Genomic DNA, 19,958 nt, shown 5'->3' on the forward strand with positions numbered 1-19,958 from the left:
ATAGACTCATTGCTGGGACAAGTCCTCCCTGTCCATTCTCCCCTTCCCTCCACAGGTACATCTCCCTCTGCAAGCAGAAGGGAGCCGGGAGGGAAGGGGTCCTCAGCAGCAGCCCGGCTGGGGCCTGCTAGAGGCTGCCTGGCCTCCCTGCCTCTGGCCCCTCCCACCTCCCACCTTCTTGCTCCAGTATTCAAAAACAATCCATCCGTCTCTCTGTGTCTGTTCCTGAAAGAATGCGATGTGGCTAAAGCCTACAATTGCTTCCTATTACCTACAGGATAAATTCAAAATTCCTCAGCCTGGCCTTCAGAATCTTTCCCAATCTGGCTCCGCCCTGGTTTTCCAATCTATTTCTCTCTGTTCCCCTCTTCCACTTACAGTCCAGCACAGAGCTGAAACCTGTTTTCTTGCTTACTCAATTCACAGCGAGTCCTCCCCTGGACTCTGAGCTCTGCAAGTGCACATGTCATGGTTATTTTTCTCACCATTGTATTTCCTGCACCTAGCAACAGGGCCTGGCATAATATAAGTACTTAAAAAGTATTTGTTGAATAGCAAATAAATGTTATTACTATTAATAATAACAATAACAATCTTAAGGGACATAGTGAACTAATATATGTTCACTATGTGCCAAGGCACTCTGCAAAGTACTTTACATGGATTATTTATTTTTCACAACTTCTTATGAAGACTATTATCCCTGTTCTACAGAAGTGGAAGCTGAGGCTCAGAGAAGTTGAGTAACTTGCCTAAGGTCACACAGCTGTTAAGTATCAGAACTAGGATTTAAACCTAGGAGGCTGACTCCAGAACCCATGTTGCTAACCACTGGGTAGAATAAGTCAGTCGTAACAAGAACAGATGGTAGAATCTATGAGAAACTGGGTCTGAATAGAAGAGTTGCATGTAAAAATAGTAGAAGTAATAACTATCATTTATTTCATATTCATTCTATGACAGGTGTTATAACAAATGCATTTTCTCATCCAAATCCTAACTACAACTCTATCAGACAGGAGTGTTCTCTATTTTACTAAGGAGACAACAGAGAGGCTAAGCAACTTGTCCAAGGTCATGTGCTTAATAGCACTGGAGCCAGACTTTGGGTCTGTGACTCCAATGTCTGTAGGCTGAACCATGTTACCTCTTCTGGAAATTTCTATATTAATATTTCTTTGTGTTTATTAACTATTTGGGCATAAACAATTTTTTTCTTTCAGTCTTTTCACATCCATGATCTGGACAACTGTGCAAATGTACATGTAGACAATGAACAGAGATTGCATGTAGCTGTGATTCTAAACATGCCTGCCCTCTCCTGTGCACGTGCCATAGCTGCATTTGATAAGCATCATGTCTGTGTTAACCTCAATTTTAGGTTAAGTGACTATGGTTTCACTGTATTTTATATACATTGGTAGGTTTGGGGGATAGATTTTCTAAATTCTCTATATCTATCTATCTATCTATCTACTTTCCAAATCGTGTACATGATTGTGCGGCAATACTGAATACAGACGTGTTTCTCAGTTTCTAGAAACTATTTCTATGACTAGTGTATCTTTATATTCATGTCTGCTCTAATGCATTGATTCAAGATTTATAATACTGGATATATTTGTCAAAAGTCCCCTCATGAATTTCTGCCCAGTTATGCCTTTCAAATCTGTAAACCACAGTCATACATGACTCCACACTCATCACTGTTCCCTTCCCAAGGTGTTTCAGACGCTCACATCACAACTGCATTTCTATATTGGTCCGTGCACCAATATTGATGTACATAAATGTGCATTTGTATACCTGTGTATCTCTCTGTCTATGGCCGGGATGGGGTGGGGGTGGGGGACTGTGGAAATGAGAGAATTATTAAATGCCAAGTAGATGTGCGATAAATTCCATTGATTTTATAAACTCCAACTTGTCTTCAGTCTCCTTCCATTCTTTATCCTGGGGGCATTGCAACAAAAACCTATTTTAAATACCTTTACTCCCCCCCGCCAAAAAGTGTCAATATTTTATTTGGATTTTTAACTTCGCTCCATAACAGTTGTTTGACCTCCTGACTCGTGCGAGTCACATAAATTCTGGGACTTTATTCAGGAGCCATGTTCCTGCTATTGAATAAGCAATTTGGGAGGGTGAATTAATGACTTGTGCTGTTGCTGGAAAGTCCCTGAAGAAATATTAAAATTGCTTGCAGACTGAATCGATACTCGGTGAACACCCAGCAAGAGGGCTTCAGCTCTGGAATGGCCACAGAAGGCAGTGCTTGGTGGAGGAAGGGGAATTCCTGCACCCAGCTTGGTGAGCCCCCTCCCAGGCCACCCCCCCCCCCGCCCCCGCTTGCCCTCCATCCCTGGAGCGCTGTCATTTTCAGTAATGGCGAAGTCTTACTAAACCCCCAGCAGGAAAGGGCTGATTTGTCCTGTCTCAGGAAGCAGGCTCAGGGGACAGTTTACTCTCTTACTAGCAACGAGAGCCCAGAGGCTTTATTGGAGGTGATGGTCTGGACACATCCGCCTGCTGGAGAGATGGGATGGCGCTGCTGCTTTCTGGCAGGCTGCACTGTGCTGGGGACCAGGAGAGCGCTGGGTTTGGGGAGGCTGTGGCAGTGATCCTTTTCTGCTGGGTATGCAGGAGGGCTGGGTGTTGCACTGTTGGCTCCATCTCTGTGGATGCCTGACCAGTGTTTACTATCGCTCAGGTGGCCACATGATTTCAGCCTTTGGGCACGGGTGTGCCTGTGGGACGGAGCACTTGAATTGTGTTGTGTGGTACCATGTATTGCTGACACATTCCGGCAGCTGGCTTAAGGTCTGTTACCTGATGTTTTGTGGTATTGTATCAAGGTGACTGCACTTTGTGTAACACTGAGTTGGAGGAATTTGAGTATTGTTTGGTGGCAATGTCTGTGTTTCTGCTTTGAATTATTGTGTTCGTTGATCATATCAGCATCTTTCTTTTTCGTAATGTATGTCTCAGAGATTAGGTTAATGGGTGTCTCCTTGGTGATGTGGGCTGAGTAATGATGTTGGATCTGGGTGGTGGTGTATGATTCGGTAATTGCTTTCTTGATGTGGCTGTGTGTGAGAAGACCCATCCTTTAGCTTTTTTAGCTTGCTCTGGCTTGGTCGTTTGCACTGCTTCTTTCCAGAAGGAGGATTCTAGAGATGGAGGACAAATCTCTTCTTGACGACCATTCGCACAGTTCTATTGTTCTTGCAAGCAAACTGCCCCTGCCCTACGGAACAGACCTGACCTTACCACAGCGACACAGGTTCTGGTGCCACCCTCCCCATATCTGCCTAATCTGGAGAGTTAAGACCCAGGGCCAAACCCAATGCCTGTCAAAAGTCTAGCTCCCTGGTGGGACTACGGGAGGATGGATGGGACTAAGCTCCCCAATCCCAATGGGAATAACATGAACTCTAGTTCTGAGAATCCCCAGTTCACTCTACCCTGTGGCTCTGGCCATCAGCATCTTCTTCCTTCCCAGCATCCCCAGATGATGTGGCTCAGCTGTGGCTTGTACTCACAGGGCCACAAACACGCACCAGGAAGAGTACAGAAGCTCGTACTAGGCATGACTTTCTACCAGGTGCAGTGTCTCTGTTCTGAGCTTGTAAGTACACGTATACATACATGTACTCCCTGGCATGAGACTTCAAAATATATAAAGTTGCTCAAGAGATCACACATTCCTGCACTTCCTTTGATCCAAAGTTGATATGAAGTATGGAGCAGTGGAAAAGCACATGGGTTTTAGAGCCAGTACTGCAGGAGTTCAAATCTTAGTTGTGCTACTTAGCCTGTGACCTGAATGAGTTATTCAACTTCTCTGTACTCCAGTTACCTTATCTATAAACAATCCTATAAAGTCCTATGGGGTTGTTTATGAGGCTTAAATCAATTAATATACTTAACATGATTATAACAGTTCCTACTGCAGTAAGCACTTGTTAGCTATTATTGTTATGAACATAAGGACTTACTAAGTAAAGTGGCCATAAGATTGGCCTATGTGTGTGTATAACCACATGTGTTAATGTGAATAAAATCTGAGATAAATCAAGTTGTGTGTGTGTATGTGTGTGACTTCAGCAGAGAAGTGCAAAAATTGCAGTCAGGTAGCATGAAGGCAGGGGGTAGTTTTCTCCTTGGGCTTCTGTCCATGTGGACAGTGAGGGGGGGTTGGGGGTTGATAAGAATCCACCACTACCCATCTCCATACAGAGGGCTATACCCAGCACTGTGGTAATGAAGAGGCAGAAAGAAAGATGGTGGCCCTTATACATTTGCAATTATAAAAAAAATATATTGGGCTTCCCTGGTGGCGCAGTGGTTGAGAGTCCGCCTGCCGATGCGGTGGACACGGGTTCGTGCCCCGGTCCGGGAAGATCCCACATGCCGCGGAGCGGCTGGGCCCGTGAGCCATGGCCGCTGAGCCTGCGCGTCCAGAGCCTGTGCTCCACAACGGGAGAGGCCACAACAGTGAGGGCCCACGTACCGCAAAAAAAAAAAAAAAAAATTTAAGGATGATTGAGTTGTCAGGATTCAAATTTAGCTCATTAAAAACATTTACTTTCTAATTTTAAAAATCAGGACCTTTACCAGCTAATAGGTGTCAATGAGGAGTAACAGAATATAGGCATTAAATTGAGAACTACGGAAGAGATAAGAAAGGAATAGGAGTGAATGTTAAGGCATTTGGTGTGGACCTTACAGAAGTCCATTGGGCTGGACTTGGTTACATAACTAGGCCCAAGGGGCAGGGAGAAGTTGGGGCCTCAGCCTTATTCCACAAGCTTTCCCATAAAGATGGTGAACCAGAATATACTGTCAGTTTAGGAAACGTCCATTTTCATCTTTGCTCATGGGCACAGATTAAATAAATAGAAGAATTCACAAAGCCCAGTTACTTTGAGCCATTACACTGAAAAAGTGAATTTTTCTCCTGACTTTTTTAAAAAATATTTTATCCTTTAGCAATGGAATAACTGCAATGACGATCAATCTCCCATGCTTCCCTGGAATATCCAGATATGCGGGGCCACAGTGGACAGATTTGGTTTGAATCTGCCAAATATTTGCTCACTTCCTCCTCTCCTCTTTCTCCATCCTTTACCCTATCTCCATTTTCTCTCCTCTTTTCCCCTCCTCTTTCTGTTTACCTCCCTGTCCTCTCCCCTCTATGATATTTAAGCATCAGAGGAACACTTCAAACCCATCAAATAAGGATTTTTTCCCCAATACCATTTCATTTTATCTTTTAAAAAAACTACAAAATGCAAAGCACCACAACGCATGAAGATGCCATGAAGCCCAGAAAATGCCAACCTTCAGCTCCTCGAGCAATCATAGCCTTATCCCAGAGAAGGAGTGTGCGGTCATAAGAAGTATACATGCACACACGCACACACACACACGCACACGCACACACACACAGGCTGGGCTCTCAAAAAAAGTGGACAAAGGGGGCAATTATCTAATTCTGTTCAATGGTCATGTAACTGAGTCATAAAGGTTCCTTTTTTTTTTTTTTTCTGGAAGTACAAAGAGCAGGCCCCCTTCCTAAATCCAGCTGGGCTCACCGTGGACCATAATTCTCACTGGCATTCATGATACACAGTTCTGTTCACAGAGTATCTTTCTGGCTCCTCGAGCTTTCTTATTTAAAAGATTTCAGTGTTTATGCACGCACAAGCCAGAACTCACCTACGCTGGCAGACACATAACTTGATTATTACTACTGCCATAATAATAACTAACATTTATTGAGCACTTGATATCTACCAGGTTTATGCGGAATAACTCATTCAACCTTCATGAGAACATATGACAGAGCTCTAGCTACATGATTATCCCCATATTAGATCAGAATAAGGAAACTGAGGTCCAGAGAAGATATGAGATTTACCCACAACCACGTAGCCAGTGAGGGGGGAAGCTAGATTCAAACTCTGGCAATCACTTCCCAGAGCCCACTTTCTTATGTTTTCTAGGCCACACAGGTTTATATCTAGCACATAGGAGGTGCTCAGCAAAGGTTTTCTGAATGGATGAATGAAAGAATAAATGAAGGACAGACCATATCTATTAAGAACACTGATACTTCCTTAAGATAGCAAAGTGGGTTCCCTTATGAAGCCAGGCCTATCGGATAGCTTAAGCTTTCTTTGGACAAAGTGATTTGCCCTCCCAACCAACTTTCCGGGGAAAGAGTCTATCAGCCATGCTTGCTCAGATACTAAGTGCTCCCAACCACCAGCTCTCCACTTGACTTTCAGGCCAAGCCCAGCCTCCCTTTAAACCAGAAATGAGACCCAAATACATCAAAGGTGCTTTCTAACCACAACATTTTGTTTCCTAGAATATTTCCCTCTGAAAACGGGTGTCTCCCAATGAAATGAAACACCAATGAAATGAAAACAGGAGTTGGTTTTGTGCCTGGATAAAAACTAAGAAATTCAATCAATAATGTGGACATCTCTAAATCCCCAGATATTTGGCATCATACTGATAATCTCTAGAGATGACTGACTGAAGGTTTGGGTTTTCATCCAGATGTTTGGGAGCTGCCACAGTCATTGACCTGTTTGTCAGCAAGTGCTCATGCATTTCCAAGAGACCTAAGTGAACACTAAAGAGGAAAAGAATAACCCAGAATAAAACAGACTAAAGAGGACAGGGGTAGCAGCTATTCGACAAAACCAGTCAAGCAGACTCCGTTCTGGGAATGGGTTGCTGCCTTGGAGATTCATTAGAACGTGGATCCAGCTCACGAGAGACTCATGTGCTCAAAGACCTTTAAAAACCGCATAAGGCTGTATCCTTGACTGTCTACAGAACCCTACCCCATCAGATCGCAGTGTGGAGGAGTTGACGGATCAGTCCCGGCACCAGGCACAGACAGCTTACACTGTGGTCAATCCACCTTCATACCCACATGGCCTTATCCACTCTCCGGATGCCTCATGCCTGTGTGCGTAGTATGTCTACGCACTGTCAGTCCAAGCCGTAGATTTTGCAAGGCTTGGCATAAGTCTGGTTTGCGCCTTTGTCCATGTACCCCTGTTTGTGATTTAGTGCTCTGCCTTTTATCATCTCTCCTACCTCCATTTTCTTTCCCTCTCTACTTTTTAATGCTATTTACAACTTCCCTAGCCATAGTGCAGCACAGCGATCTTTCAGTTCCTCTACTGATAAACCCAAATGATTTTTCTTGCCCAGGTTTTCTCTCCACTCAGCTTAATTTACATTTTGGTAAATAGGAACTTTAGATCGTTCCATTCAATAGCATTTAGAGTTACCACTTTTATCAGAGGGATCACGGCACTAAAGGACTCCCTGCAAGGGACATTTGTTTATTCTCATGAGCGATCGGCTCTCTCTACGTTCGAGAAGGCTGCGTGCGTGCGGGCGTGCATGCACAGCGTCCTCAGTTTGAGCATCTATGCTCCACTGCCCTGTGTCAATGCTGCTTGGCACTGGCAGGAAAAGCCCAGTGAAGCCATTATGCGGACAGCAGCCGACCCTCAAACTGCTGAAGATAAATCCAGGCCCTGGGTCCTCTGTGCTGATGACCACTCGGTTCTTTGCGGAGCAAGCCCACATATGCCTGGCAGGGCTGCTTCTCCAAACTCTCCCTCCCACATCCACCCTTCTTCCCTGAACTGCAGGGGAGGCTTGTGGTGGCATTACTCACAAGCAAGGTCTGGGGTCCCTTCTCCTAGAGGTGGGAGTTGGAGGAGGAGGGTAGGAAGCCAGGACAATGCCTCTCTCTCTATTTCTGGGCCATCTGTTGTCTTTTTCTATTTTTTTTCAATTCTTTCCACACCTTCTCCTCTATTTCTAACTCTGTTTGACCTTGAACTCTGGCCTCTCCTTTCACACCAGAATGTGTCCCAAGGGGGACAGAACCTCCAAAGAAGCAGTTACCTGGCCTGACAGGCCTGGAGACCAGTAGCCAGGGGGCCAGCCCATCACTCCACTCCAGGAAATAAATCCCATTGTATTTGCATTTTAATTTTCCACATAAACAAAGGCCCAGAGTACTCGCTTGGGCAGCATCACTGGACGAATTTAATTAGAAATGAAAAGTTTATAGGGCCCTCTTTAATGCGATTAATGCTCAGTTAACATTTATCACATTCGTATGCTGGAATCGCCTTTTTAAAGTAGCCACTGGCCATGAAATGAATTTCTCTCAACTTTTTTTGTACCTAACCTGGGAGGTCATCTCCTGAGGAGTCTGCACTGCCCTCCAAGCTGTCTTCCTGGGGCCTCTTCCCCCACCCTCACTTCCCTTTAACTTGGCTTTGAAGAGACAAATGTGTGCTGGGATGGGAGGTCAGAGGGTGTGAGAGTGAGGGCGAACACGATTTCTAGGAGGGCTGTACCCTCTGCAAAGAGCTGAGTGGTCAGCCCAGCGGACTGGCTAAAAGACTTCAGAGCCTCTTCCCTAAAGAAAAAAAAAAAAAAAAGACACCCCTCCCCCCACCTTCCCAACACACAGCCGATCCACTTCTGTGGCCAAAACCAGGCTTTATCTGGGGCTGGTTGGTGTCAACACAGCTGGCTCTTGCTTCTCACCTTCTGTCTTTGGCCATCTCTTTTCTACCCTTTTTTCTCCCCCATCCTGGGCTCTCTTAGACTTTCCTTCCCAGGCCCGGGGTGACCAGGGAAAGAAGCCCAAGTCTCAAGTCTGGAGACACCCCCGTTTCTCTGGCTCTCCCCGTCCCAGCCCGTGGGAAGGCCGCCTGTCCTGGTGTCAGCTCCTCCGGGAAGCAGAGCGGAGTGGGGGGAACACAATACCTCTTCTGGTCCCTAGAGGAAGGATGGCCTTCCTTATCTTAAATTCTCTTCACTCTTCCTTAATTGGCCTCCTAACCCAAACCATCTAACCTGGGTAATGATGAGGAGGAGAGAGAGAAAAGAAAGGATAAGGGATGTGGAGAGGGAGGGGAGGTATGCACTCTGCAGATGATAAGAGAGAAAATAGCTTGACATTTGTCCCTACCTAAGTGCACACTCCCTATGAGGACCTCAGCAGACACAAGCCAAACAGCTGCTGCCAGTTTTCCTAGCAGCATGCCACACACATGTGCCACCCCGGCATTGCACACAGCTCTGCACCCTCGCCTCTAGCAGAGCAAGTGCACATGTGCCTGCAGCAGACTAAACGAGTTGGGACCCTCTGTGCACCTGACAGGACCCCCACTCATCCACCACTGGGACGCTGACCATCCATTCAACCCCAGGCTTTCCAGATAACATGTGCCAGCACCTCGAACAGGCGGGCCATCCCAGTGACGGCAGATGCTTTCATCCTGGGACCAAAAGATGCCTTCAGCCCTCTGAATGGCCAGCTACCAGTTTGCCGTTGTTCGCTGGACAAGACGGACGACTTTTAAGAGCTCCCTGTAATGCCAGGGCCATTTAGACAGCTTCCTAGGGCCTGAATGCCAGGCTCAGCCAGATACCATGAACCCACACACTCTTCCCCAAACAGAGCCACACGGAGGCTCCCAACACAGAGGCACCAACCCCTCTCGGTACCACACATAAGGGGCGGGCACCATCTTGTCCTCTAGAATTAGAACCAAAGGTCACAGGATAAAGGGCAGAATGAGGGCCTCCTCCCTGACCATCTCTGTGGCCTGTCAGGCCAGATGCTGTCCACGAGGCTCCTGGTTGCCTTTGGCTTCCTTCACCAGCCCAGCAAATACCCTGGGGCCACAAGGGAGCATGTGGACCAGGGGCAGCCGCCCCAGTGCTCACGCCCATTTGTTCAAGCTCCAGGGCCCCTGCTGCTCTCCCTTCTCGCCCTCCTGCCCTCTCCAAGTCCTCTGAGTCCTTCTATTTCCTGACCCGACTGTGCCTACAACGTGGGTACAATTCCTCTTGCAGCCTGCTGCCCTGTCTCACAGCCCTTTCTCCTCCTCCTGCCAGGAGCTGCCAGGAGCCACCCGGCACGTCCTCTGGCTTCCTCTGTTTCTGGATGGCTGCAGAGGGAGCTCACTGCAGAGGACTGCATGGCAGGCTGAAGGCAGGCAGAGGAGGGAGTCCAGAGCAAAGTGGCCAGAGGCTCCTGGGTGGAGGGGGCTCTAACCTGGAACACCCAGGAAGCGGGGCCCTCCCTCCCTTCCTCTTGGCCTCTCTCCCACTCTCCCTTCTGCCAGGCACCAGGCTTGAGCGACTGCACTGCAGCAGCGCCACATCCACTGCCGGCCTGCTTTGCGGTGCTCTGCGTGGTACAGGTGACCGTGGGCTCCAGGTCTTGTGACTTGACCTCCCATGCCACTTCCTTTGCTCTGCCACCTTTCTCCTCCCTGGCTGGCCTCCCCTTTTCTCCTTAATAACCTTCTGAGAGGCAGCCCCACCAGCCTGCTGTACCAGCCGCCCAGAGCTCTGGTTCCCTGCAACCTTTTCACATGCTCCGTTCCCAGGCAAGCCCGTCCCAGCTCCCAGGACTCTGCTTTTCACCTCTCCCCCTCATCACCTCCTTCCTCACGCTTCCTCCTCATCCTTACTTTTGTCCTTCCCTTTCCATGTGCATCTCCCCCTCCCCTCCTCTAGCTGTGGGGAGTTACACCTCACCCCCACTTCCCTTCCTCGGGGGCTTCGGAAATGTCACATTCCCCTGTACCTGCACTGAGATTACTGCTCTGGTCTGAAGCAGAGAGATAAGTTATGGGCAGTTACACAGACCAGGGGCTGCAGACCGCTGGCCCATGAACTGAATCAGGCCTGGAGATGTGTTTTATTTAACCAGCACAGAGTTTTTTTGTTTTGTTTTGTTTTTGCAGTATGCAGGCCTCTCACTGCTGTGGCCTCTCCCGCCTCGGAGCACAGGCTCCGGACGCGCAGGCTCAGCGGCCATGGCTCACAGGCCCATGTGGGAGCTCACGGGCTCCGCGGCATGTGGGATCTTCCCAGACCGGGGCACGAAACTGTGTCCCCTGCATCGGCAGGCGGACTCTCAACCACTGAGCCACCAGGGAAGCCCCAGCACAGAGTTTTAAAAAACGAAATCTCAGTGCCTCTAGGCTGGGCCTGTGCACTCCAGCTCCTGTTTGTTCAGTTCTCACCACCTCTGTCTCAGCATCGTAGGTTCTCCTGCTAACCTTCCCCGCCGGGGTCCTGGAGGCCTCTGTGCTCACGACCCCCTGCAGCCACACGGCAGCTCCACTAACACATTCTCACCAGTCTGGACTTTGGGGCACTACTTTCCTCCCCCTACAGCCTACAACAAACCCGAACCTCTCTAGGATGCCAACGACTCTGCCTCTCTCTCTCTCGCATGAAAAACACAAAATATCTTCTTCTTATATTATCTCTCAAAAACTGAAAGAAAGAGTCCAGTTATTTTTGTGGTTGGTGAGGATGAACTACAAGACGAGCCTGGCTCCATGGCCTCTCGCGTCTCCCTCCTACATGACTTCCCCTCCTACCTGAGAGTTCCCAGGTCTACACAGACCCTTGCTTCCTCTTTTCCAGTCCCAGGTCATCCTCTTCTGGTTTCCTACACCCTCGACAGCTCCCCTATGCCCAGCCCTCCCCAGGAGACCGCAGGCCTCTGCCTCTGCCATCATGCTCTACTTGGTCTGGTGTCCAAGCCTTCTCTAGTTCCCAGTTACGTGTTCCTTGCACCCAGCTTCTTCCTTATTTCCCTGGCACCTGGATTACTGGGGAAGGATTTGGAGGCTGAGCCTGGGGCCTGGCCGTTGGGAGAGCTCTGACAATGACCGTGTCCCAGTGCTGCTGACACGCCTCCTGCTGGGGGACCCGCAGGTCCCTTGGTGGGCCACTGCACCGGAACCCTGCAGGAAGGGGGCACGCCAGGAAGGCCATCTTCCTGGCTGCTTATGCAGTTGGTCTCTAACTAGTTCTGCCAACGGGGCTGGGACTCAAGTGTTGAACTGAAGATGGACAGTGGATCACACAGCTCTCTATCACAAAGGCAGCATCGCTGCAGCAAAGCCCCTCTAACTGGGGCCTAACTAGACTATGGAGTGTTACAGTGCAAATAAAAATTGAAGAAAAATTTGGCCCCAATTTTCCCAAATTGTGAAATGAGAACCCTCCAACCCAGCCCTATTATTGCTGCCCAAGGGCCCAATGACTGCCTCACTGATTGACCTGGTGGTCCCAAGGACAAGGTGTCCAGCCTTTGTCTGTGACTGCAGGTCTTCCTCTTTTTCCTCCTCTTGGCCTCAGAGCCCATTTACCTAAGAGCAGACGCAGGTAGGCACAAACACACACAAATCCACACGCCCTGAAGACATCAATCTCTGTGCCCACAAACCATCATGAATCGAGTCAAGCTGCGCCTTTAGAGGACCAAAACAAACAACTTGCTCAACAGGAGAAAAACATTTCAACCCAGTAGTTTAGTGGTAGACAGATAAACCCGCAGCGATTTAATTCTCCACCCGTTTAATATTTCACTTGTTATTAGGGCATTGGTTGTGAGACCACAACCAATGGTTGTTACTAGGGCATTGGTTGTGAGACCGCTGCCCACTCCTCAGACTTATCAGGGCCCCTTCTCTCTTCTCTAGGCTCACCCACGTGGCTGGGTGAGCAGCACTGGGCATAGCTTCCCCTGCATGAATCTGAACTTGAATGCAAGAAACTTGCCCTCCGAGAATCTGACCTGGGGGTGGGGTTGCTGAGATGAAACAGCAGGGATTCAGAGAAGTGGCAGGCCACGTTCACACCCTTTACTGAATTCTTTTAAAGAACAGGAAGTGAGAAAGGAATTCTTTCCAGCATACAGTTTCCTCTTAATATAAGAATTCCAACTCCAGGCAGCAACGAGGAAGGGCCAAGGATGGACCTGAACTTTAAGAGGCAAAGTTGCAGAGTAGCTGGAGCTGAAGGTCTAGGGAGCTGGGGGCAGACAATGGAGCCCCTGGTTTAAGGCGCTCCTTTGTGGGCTCAGAGGGAGCCCCCTTTTCAGCGTGCAGGCTCTGGTGTAGTGGGGTTTGATTCATCTTCTGCACCAGTTACTACTACCGCGATTCTTTCTATGGAAGCATAATATTCTTGTCCACAACACACGCCATCACACATACAACCACACTATCCCATGGGTACTGGAACAAGCCCACTTCCCAACTGCTCCCTACCACCCCAACTTCCAACGGTGCCTCTGGTGCCCTGGATCTACTTTGCACAATAATTCCCACCTTGTGCCAATATGCACACAAAGCCATTGCCCCATCTCCCCCCCTCCCCAATATTCTCTTCTCCAGGCACCCCGTTTCCCTTCTCTAGGGGCTGCTCCTGCCTGGCCCCATCTCCACTTGGTTAATTCCCCCCGTGGCCCCTGTATTGAACTGTTGTGTTGTCCATTTCCCTGTGACAAGGGCTCTGGTTACAGAGTTATTGATTGGTTTTCATGCAGACAAATGGGCCCTTCCCGAGCTCCCATCGAAATCCCTGGCTGTATGGGCTGATTGTTGCCTCTTGGGGTGTAGGATTGCACTGGAGACCACCCTCCACGCAACCTCCTTTGCCCAGACTGTGGACGGTAATAAATGGAGGCAGCCTGAGCGATAATAAAAGCAATTGAGTAGGTTACCTGTGCAGATACAAGATTTATGCCTCTTCATATTTGATGTGATTGTTTTATTGAGTTCTCAGAATCGTTGGTCACACTTTATTTATTTATTTAGGGTTTTCCCCTCTTGTTTCCTCTTTGCATCACCCTCCAAAACCCACCTGGAGCTTTCGTTAGGGACAACCCCTCCTGCCTTCCTCTTTCCTAGAGTTGCCAGTGGAGGTAAGAACTCAGGGCAACCAGCCATTGCTCTCACCTGAAAGCCATTTTGTGGCCTGCCCGCCCACTCGGAGCCTGGCCGCAGGGAAACAGGCCGATACAATTGCTGGCCAAGAAGTCTAAAATAACGAAGGGAGCAAAAATGGCTTTTCAGGGGGACAACTCAGCTCATTTTAAGAAATAAGAAGGCCAGCAGTCATGACTATTTCACACATTATTCTAACGACGGGCAGCCTCAGCAGCAGGAGATGCTCTCTGGGGAAGGACAGGTGAGAAAGGCTTTTCAGACAGAAACTGGCCTGTCTGTCCACTACAGGCGGCCTGATCCAGTAGGCCCAGGGCCACAGAAAGCAAGTTCTCTATCCTTACTTTTCCCTTTCCTCTGTGGGGAGAAGTCTTCTTCTTAACCTACCAACTTGCCTTGGCTCTTTGCCACTAGACCAACAGCCCTGACCACCAAACAACTGCAAGGGTACGGAGATGGGCAGGCAGCGCTGCCTCTCTGGGCCAGCTTTGTGCCAAGCCCGGTCCAAGAGTCAAATGTGCAATGTTCTAGAACCTGTGTCTGAGAAAGGGACACAGACCCCCACCGTGAACATGTCTTCAGCATTCCCTTGGCTGGGATGAGTGGCTCCCAGCTTACTTGGAAAGGCCTTTGAATGAACAGCTAGGCCACTGTCACCCCAGTGCCAGATTTCCAACGAAGACCTGCAGATGACACGAGACGGAGCTGTTCAACAGCCCTGGGGCTGGCGCCTTCTTGAAGCCAGTGCTGCCACTGCTAGGAGAGTAAATATGCTCACTTAGAGCCCAACAGGCTAAGAGAGAGTGTGGGTAGCAGGTGATGGGGGGAAATTGACTCTGGGAGGGTCCACTCCAAGGATCTAGGAGCTGAGAGTGCCTTGATCCCAAAGAGTATAGGGCAGGCTGAAAAAGTTAAGCGAGCCAGGGCCTCCTTGCCAGCTCAGTCCAAGACAGTGCCCTCAGGGGATCTTCAGTAACCCTAGACTGTATCTGGAGTTTGCGCCTGTGCCTTCAAAGGAGCTATATTCCCTGCCCAGAGCAACAGACAAACCTGAAGACTCTGGCATATAATCAGGAAAATCCTTCCTGCCCAGCCAATTGCTCAGCAACGTAACTAGGTGGCTGTTTCCCTTTCAGCAGCTTGGATCTCCCTCCATCTCCTCCCCCCTCCGGGCCACTTCCCACACCAGGTTTCAATCTCAAGTCACCTGTTTATAAACACCCGCCCTCTACAGCAGTGGTGTACAAGCTGGAGAGCTGGCAACTCCAGGCTCAGCGATCAGTAACCCAATATTGAGAGTCATTCAAATAAATTCCGCACGCTAAGCAATCTAGTCAACCCTCCGGATTTTTGACGGTGGTCTCTGGGGTGAGGGTGAGGTTGGGAGGCCTCTCTGACCTACTCCATTGGCTCAGAGAGGTATTTCTATGAGGATTTGCCAATGGAGAATGCGGGCTGGAGGTCCAAGCCTTTATCGCGACAGGATCAGAAAAAGCCCAAACCATTTTTAAAGCATGAAAAGCAATTTAGTTTATAACCATAACAGTATATTTCAAGTGTGGCAACAGCATCTGTTTGGGGAGGAGAAGGTGAAAACCCTCATGATTTGGCTCAGGTGGATAAGCATGTGTGGATTTCCTTTCTTGCCGACGGCCGGCACGGGCACATTCTTACCATGAGGGTTATAAAGTACCCAACACAAGTGGGCACCTCACCAACAGTAAAGCGCTAAACTCAAGAACCCCCCGGTCGCCAATGCGTCACACTTTCTACACAGAGGAAAATCTGTAGGCTCTTCCTTACAGCAAGTGAGATTTCACAAAGTTCCTGGCATCAGCAGCGCCAGCAGAAATCCCGCTTTCAGCAGGTTTTAGGGTTGAAGCAACGCATCTCAGATAAACCCTCCCTTTCAGAGCAAAGCACCTCGAGGGATGACACTAAGGGCACGGGCCCAGATGCATCCCTCCAGTCCTGACTCGGCAGCACACTGGGAAGCCCCCAGAATTCTTTCCAAAGTATGAGTCACGGTAGGATTCTGTCCCAAAGCAAAATCAAGAATACCCTGACTGTGCCTTGTTGACAAAGCAAGCCAGGAAGCCTAGCTGCAGACCCAGGGCTGGCTGCCCATGCTGCCGGTGGCTTCCCCATTCTCCTCCCACTCCCTTGTCATCTCCAGCAACACCTGTCCACAGATGGCTATTTTCCCACACCCAAAGGTAGCCTCCGTGCCCCTCAGGTGATAGGGCTCCGTGCTGAGCAAATTCTGCTGTCAGAGCTGTCAAGCTGAAGCCGTTCTTTCTCCCACTCTCATCCCACTAGTAGCTCACTCTTCTACTTTCTCTCAGTTCTGGTGAGCGCACCTCAAGGCCTCTGGAGCTTGATCCTGGGGTCACACGTCCCCTGCTCTCCGTGGCTTGTCAGGATGAGAGTATTCCCCAACTTTTGTATAAGGCAGCTTCCCAAAACATCTCGGCCAGTGAGGGGTATATGTTGGGGAGGGGGGGAAGGGGTGCTAGACAGAGTGCTAGGCAAGGGGCGCTGCCACCACACCTGCCTTGATTGCTCCAATCCTCCACACATCAAGAGAAGCACACTGCCTTTGACCGAACATATCTTGGGTTCCTCCACCGGCTTGCAAATTCTATCACAACAACAAGATTTCTACCAAATGTTCTCCAGAATACCAGCACCCAGTCCCAGCAACATTGCTCCTCAGCAGGGCTGCTCTCCTCCCAAGACCTCGGCTCCAACTCACTCCCAAGACCAGTAGCCAGCCTAGAGGCTGAGAGGAGACAATGCTTTGGCCCCTTCCCATCCCTCACCGCCACTCCTGCCCCAGCCCCAAAGCTTCCCCAGCTTCCTCCTCTGGCTTTTAAATGCAAAAGACTCATTCCTCTCCCAAACCACCAGGAGAATTTCTCCAGCTCCTTTGGAAGGTATCTGAATGTCAAACCACTATGCTCTCAATACTTAGCTGAGCCAGGCCCAGGGAGCTGGAGAATTTTCGGAGGGTGTATAATTAGCTGATCAGTATTATGGTACCCTGTTCATAACTGAATAACCATTTTATACAGATGGCACACACTGGGATAATTTCTGGGGTCGCCTCGCAGTACGTTACAGCACGAGTGTGGCAGAGGGAATCTTCTTTAGCCAAGGTACATTCTACCAGCTAATTTTACCTGCTGTTTTCAGCATGACTTGGGATAATTCCATTTCATTTGCAAAATATTAAAAAAAAAAAACCCTTGATACGCGATGCCAGTTTCAGAAAAAGGCACCAGCTGAATTATTACTTGTCCTGATAATGAGCCTATGAAGAGTGTAAAGAAAAACAAGGGTATGAAACCCTCAGCCTTCTTCTCATTTGGGGCGTTGCCCTACAATGCGCGGGGCGGGGGTAGAAAAGCTGGCCAAGGCTGTCTGGAATTTGCACAGGGTCTCTGCTGACATCAGGTTGTACAGCTCTGTGATGGGAAAGCCATCTTGGGTTCCCATGTCCAAGTGCTCTTGTTATGTGCTGTACCTGCCACATGTGTACACTGGCCGGGGGCGGGGGGTACATACATGGAGTGTGCATGGGTCCCAGAGAGCACACTGGAGTGGCTCAGAGATTGGGAGACTGGCTATCTTGTGCTACTGTATGTCGAGCTGAATCCAGCCTGAGTTGTCCCCCTGTGCCTGAGCCTGTCATCAGTGCAGACTTAGGTCTGGACGTAGGTACTCTAGGTGGTTGGAGGCATCTCGTAAGGTTCAGTCTCAGGGTCCAGAGCTCTCCCTGCTGACCTGGCATCCCACTCCAGGTCTAGTTCCTCTACTCCCTGCCAATGGCTGACCGGTGGTTGGCGTTTGCTCTGCAGGCCTGGATACTGGTGGTAACAGGCCGGAAATTTGTGAGGAGCTGGCTAGCAAGTCCTGGGCTCCCGGGAGGCCAGCTTTGTGGGAGTCAGCAGGGATGGCGGGGGAGCCAGGACAGGCGGCTGCCCCTGCGGAAGGGAGCATGCCTTTAGAAAGGGAAGTCTGTTTGGAGGCGATGAATAGACACTGGTCATTTTAAAGGCTTCGGCTGTGGGCTGTGATTGTCTCTAGATACCGAGGCGCGTAATCTTGGAGTCTTAATTACCACAAACACTTGGATTCATTTCCAGGACGCCAGCGGGAGAAGCCTGGCAGGGAATACCCAGCCCTGAGCTGGAGACAGCCTTGTCTGTCTGTCTATCTCTCTGCCTCCCAGGTCCCCTCTCCCTGCCCAAAGGACCTGGGAGCTGGGAGCAGGAGCAAGGGCAGGCAGAGGCCGAAGAAAGAACGGAGACCGGTGCTAGGGGAAGCCCTGGTGGGCAGGAGCTAGGAGCTGGAGCCCCACCCTGCAGCCCGGCGTGGCTTGCTCACCTGTTGATGGAAGAGACGCTGGGCACTGTGTCATTGTCACAGATGCCCTCCGCCAGGAGCCGGTCCCGGATCTCCCAAGCGAACATAGTCGGGTTCTGTCGCTTGTATTCAGCAATCTTGTCCACAACTTTGGGTGTTGCCACTTTGGGCTTGGAGCCGCCGATCACTCCGGGCTTGATGCTGCCGGTCTCGTAGTACCTGCGCCGGGAAGACCGGCGGGGTCAGCGAGAAGCGGGTGGTGGCAGGGACAGGGCGCTGCAGGCGCCGGAGCCGCTGAGCCACTCTCCTGCCTGAGGCAGTGGCACGGAGGGAAAAGGCCCAGAGTGTCTGAACCGGCTTCCAGAGTCCACTTGGCTAGGGCAGGGACGCACTGGAGGATGAGGGGAGGGACACCAGGGGCGCTCCCTCCCTGGAGGTGGCCATACCAAAGGCTGCACGCACAGCAGCTGGAATCAATGCCCCTGGGAGTGGAAGCCCGGCCCCTCATTTGGGAAGAGCGGGGTGGGGTGGGGGGGACAGTACTTGGAGGCCTCCAGACCTTTCCCACAGAGCATAGGGACCCTATGGGAACCAGGACCAACCTTCTACCTCCCCAAGCTGATTTTTCTCTTCTCAGGGACCCATTTTTACCTTCCACCCTATTCCTCCAACCCTCTCTTCCAAAGGGAAGAGCTGTCCTTCCGCTTCTGAAGACTGGAATCAGGCTATCCTCCAACCCTCCCTTCCAAAGGGAAGGGCTGTCCTTCCGTTTCTGAAGACTGGAATCAGGCTATCTCCCAGTGAGGACCCTGGAGCGGGGCAGGTGCTGGATGGCCCTGCTCCAACCTCGCTTCTGAGGCCACAGTCACCACCTGAGTGCCCTCTCCAAAAGGAGCAGCTCTCCAGATAGCCCCAGTCAGGAACCTCCCTCTCCCACTGGCGACCTCGACTTAGCCAAGCCCTCAGCTGGAGACCCAGGGCTATCCAAACAGGAAAGGAGACAGGGCAGCTACCAGGGGCAGCTCCGAGGCCCTCACCTGCCCAGGATTTTGCTGACACAGCCGTGGCTGACCCGCAGCTGCCGGGAGATGTCGCAGGGTCGCACACCCTGGTGGGCCAGCTCCACGATGCGCTGCCTCACCACGTCGGGCAGGGGCCTGCCATTCACAAACACCCCCCCAAGCTGGTTCACACCCCCGTGCCCTGCTGGGGAAAGACAAGAAAAAAAAACAACACCCCACACACAGCAGGGACCGGCCATTAGTCAGGGTCCGCGACCCAGGACGTGCAAAGGGAGCAGGCAGGGCGGAAGGGCATGTTCCCGGACTCGCGGGAGAACGAAGGCTGCCGACCACAATGCAGAGGATTAGGGGCTGGAATCTGCGGAGCTGCAGAAACGCGGAAGCGCAGATGCTGGGCGGAGGGCTGGGAAAGAACGGCTCTAAGACCGGTGCTACGCCAGGGAGAAAGTGAGGGAAGGAATGGGGAAGCAGGGAGAGAGGGAAAAAAAGGGAAGAGGGGGAGAAAAACAGCACAGTGGGAATTAATGCCAGCAGGAAAAAATGTAGGGAAGAGAGGACAGGAAGGGCCGGGCGGAGGACGGAACCGGAGCGGTGCGGAATCCCGCCTGAGCCGCAGGCAAGAGGGAGTTGTAGGAGCCTGCTTGGAGGCGGATGATTCTGGGGTGTTTGGGTCCGGTTGACTCTGTACATAAGGACTCCAAGCACAGAGGGGGCCTAAGTCCCTGACATCCCCCCTTTTGCTCCCTACCTC

At 50.5% G+C, this 19,958-nt stretch overlaps 1 protein-coding gene across 4 annotated transcripts in view; it reads right to left on the reverse strand.

Moving 5' to 3' along the window:
- PAX2 (paired box 2) overlaps positions 1-19,958 on the reverse strand; it is a 77,954-nt gene that overhangs the window by 54,933 nt on the left and 3,063 nt on the right. For 3 of the 4 annotated variants that reach the window (XM_033841750.2, XM_033841749.2, XM_033841751.2), the window contains exons 2-3: positions 19,223-19,391; positions 18,207-18,404 (exon numbers count right to left, since the gene is read on the reverse strand). In XM_033841750.2, coding sequence (XP_033697641.2) covers positions 18,207-18,404; positions 19,223-19,391 — 367 coding nt within the window. Of the gene's footprint in view, positions 1-18,206; positions 18,405-19,222; positions 19,480-19,958 lie in introns of those variants that run through there. The other variant, XM_073793725.1, reaches the window with a different exon arrangement.

The sequence above is a fragment of the Tursiops truncatus genome, chromosome 16 (genome assembly GCF_011762595.2).
Source record: "Tursiops truncatus isolate mTurTru1 chromosome 16, mTurTru1.mat.Y, whole genome shotgun sequence".
Taxonomy (NCBI): Eukaryota; Metazoa; Chordata; class Mammalia; order Artiodactyla; family Delphinidae; genus Tursiops; species Tursiops truncatus.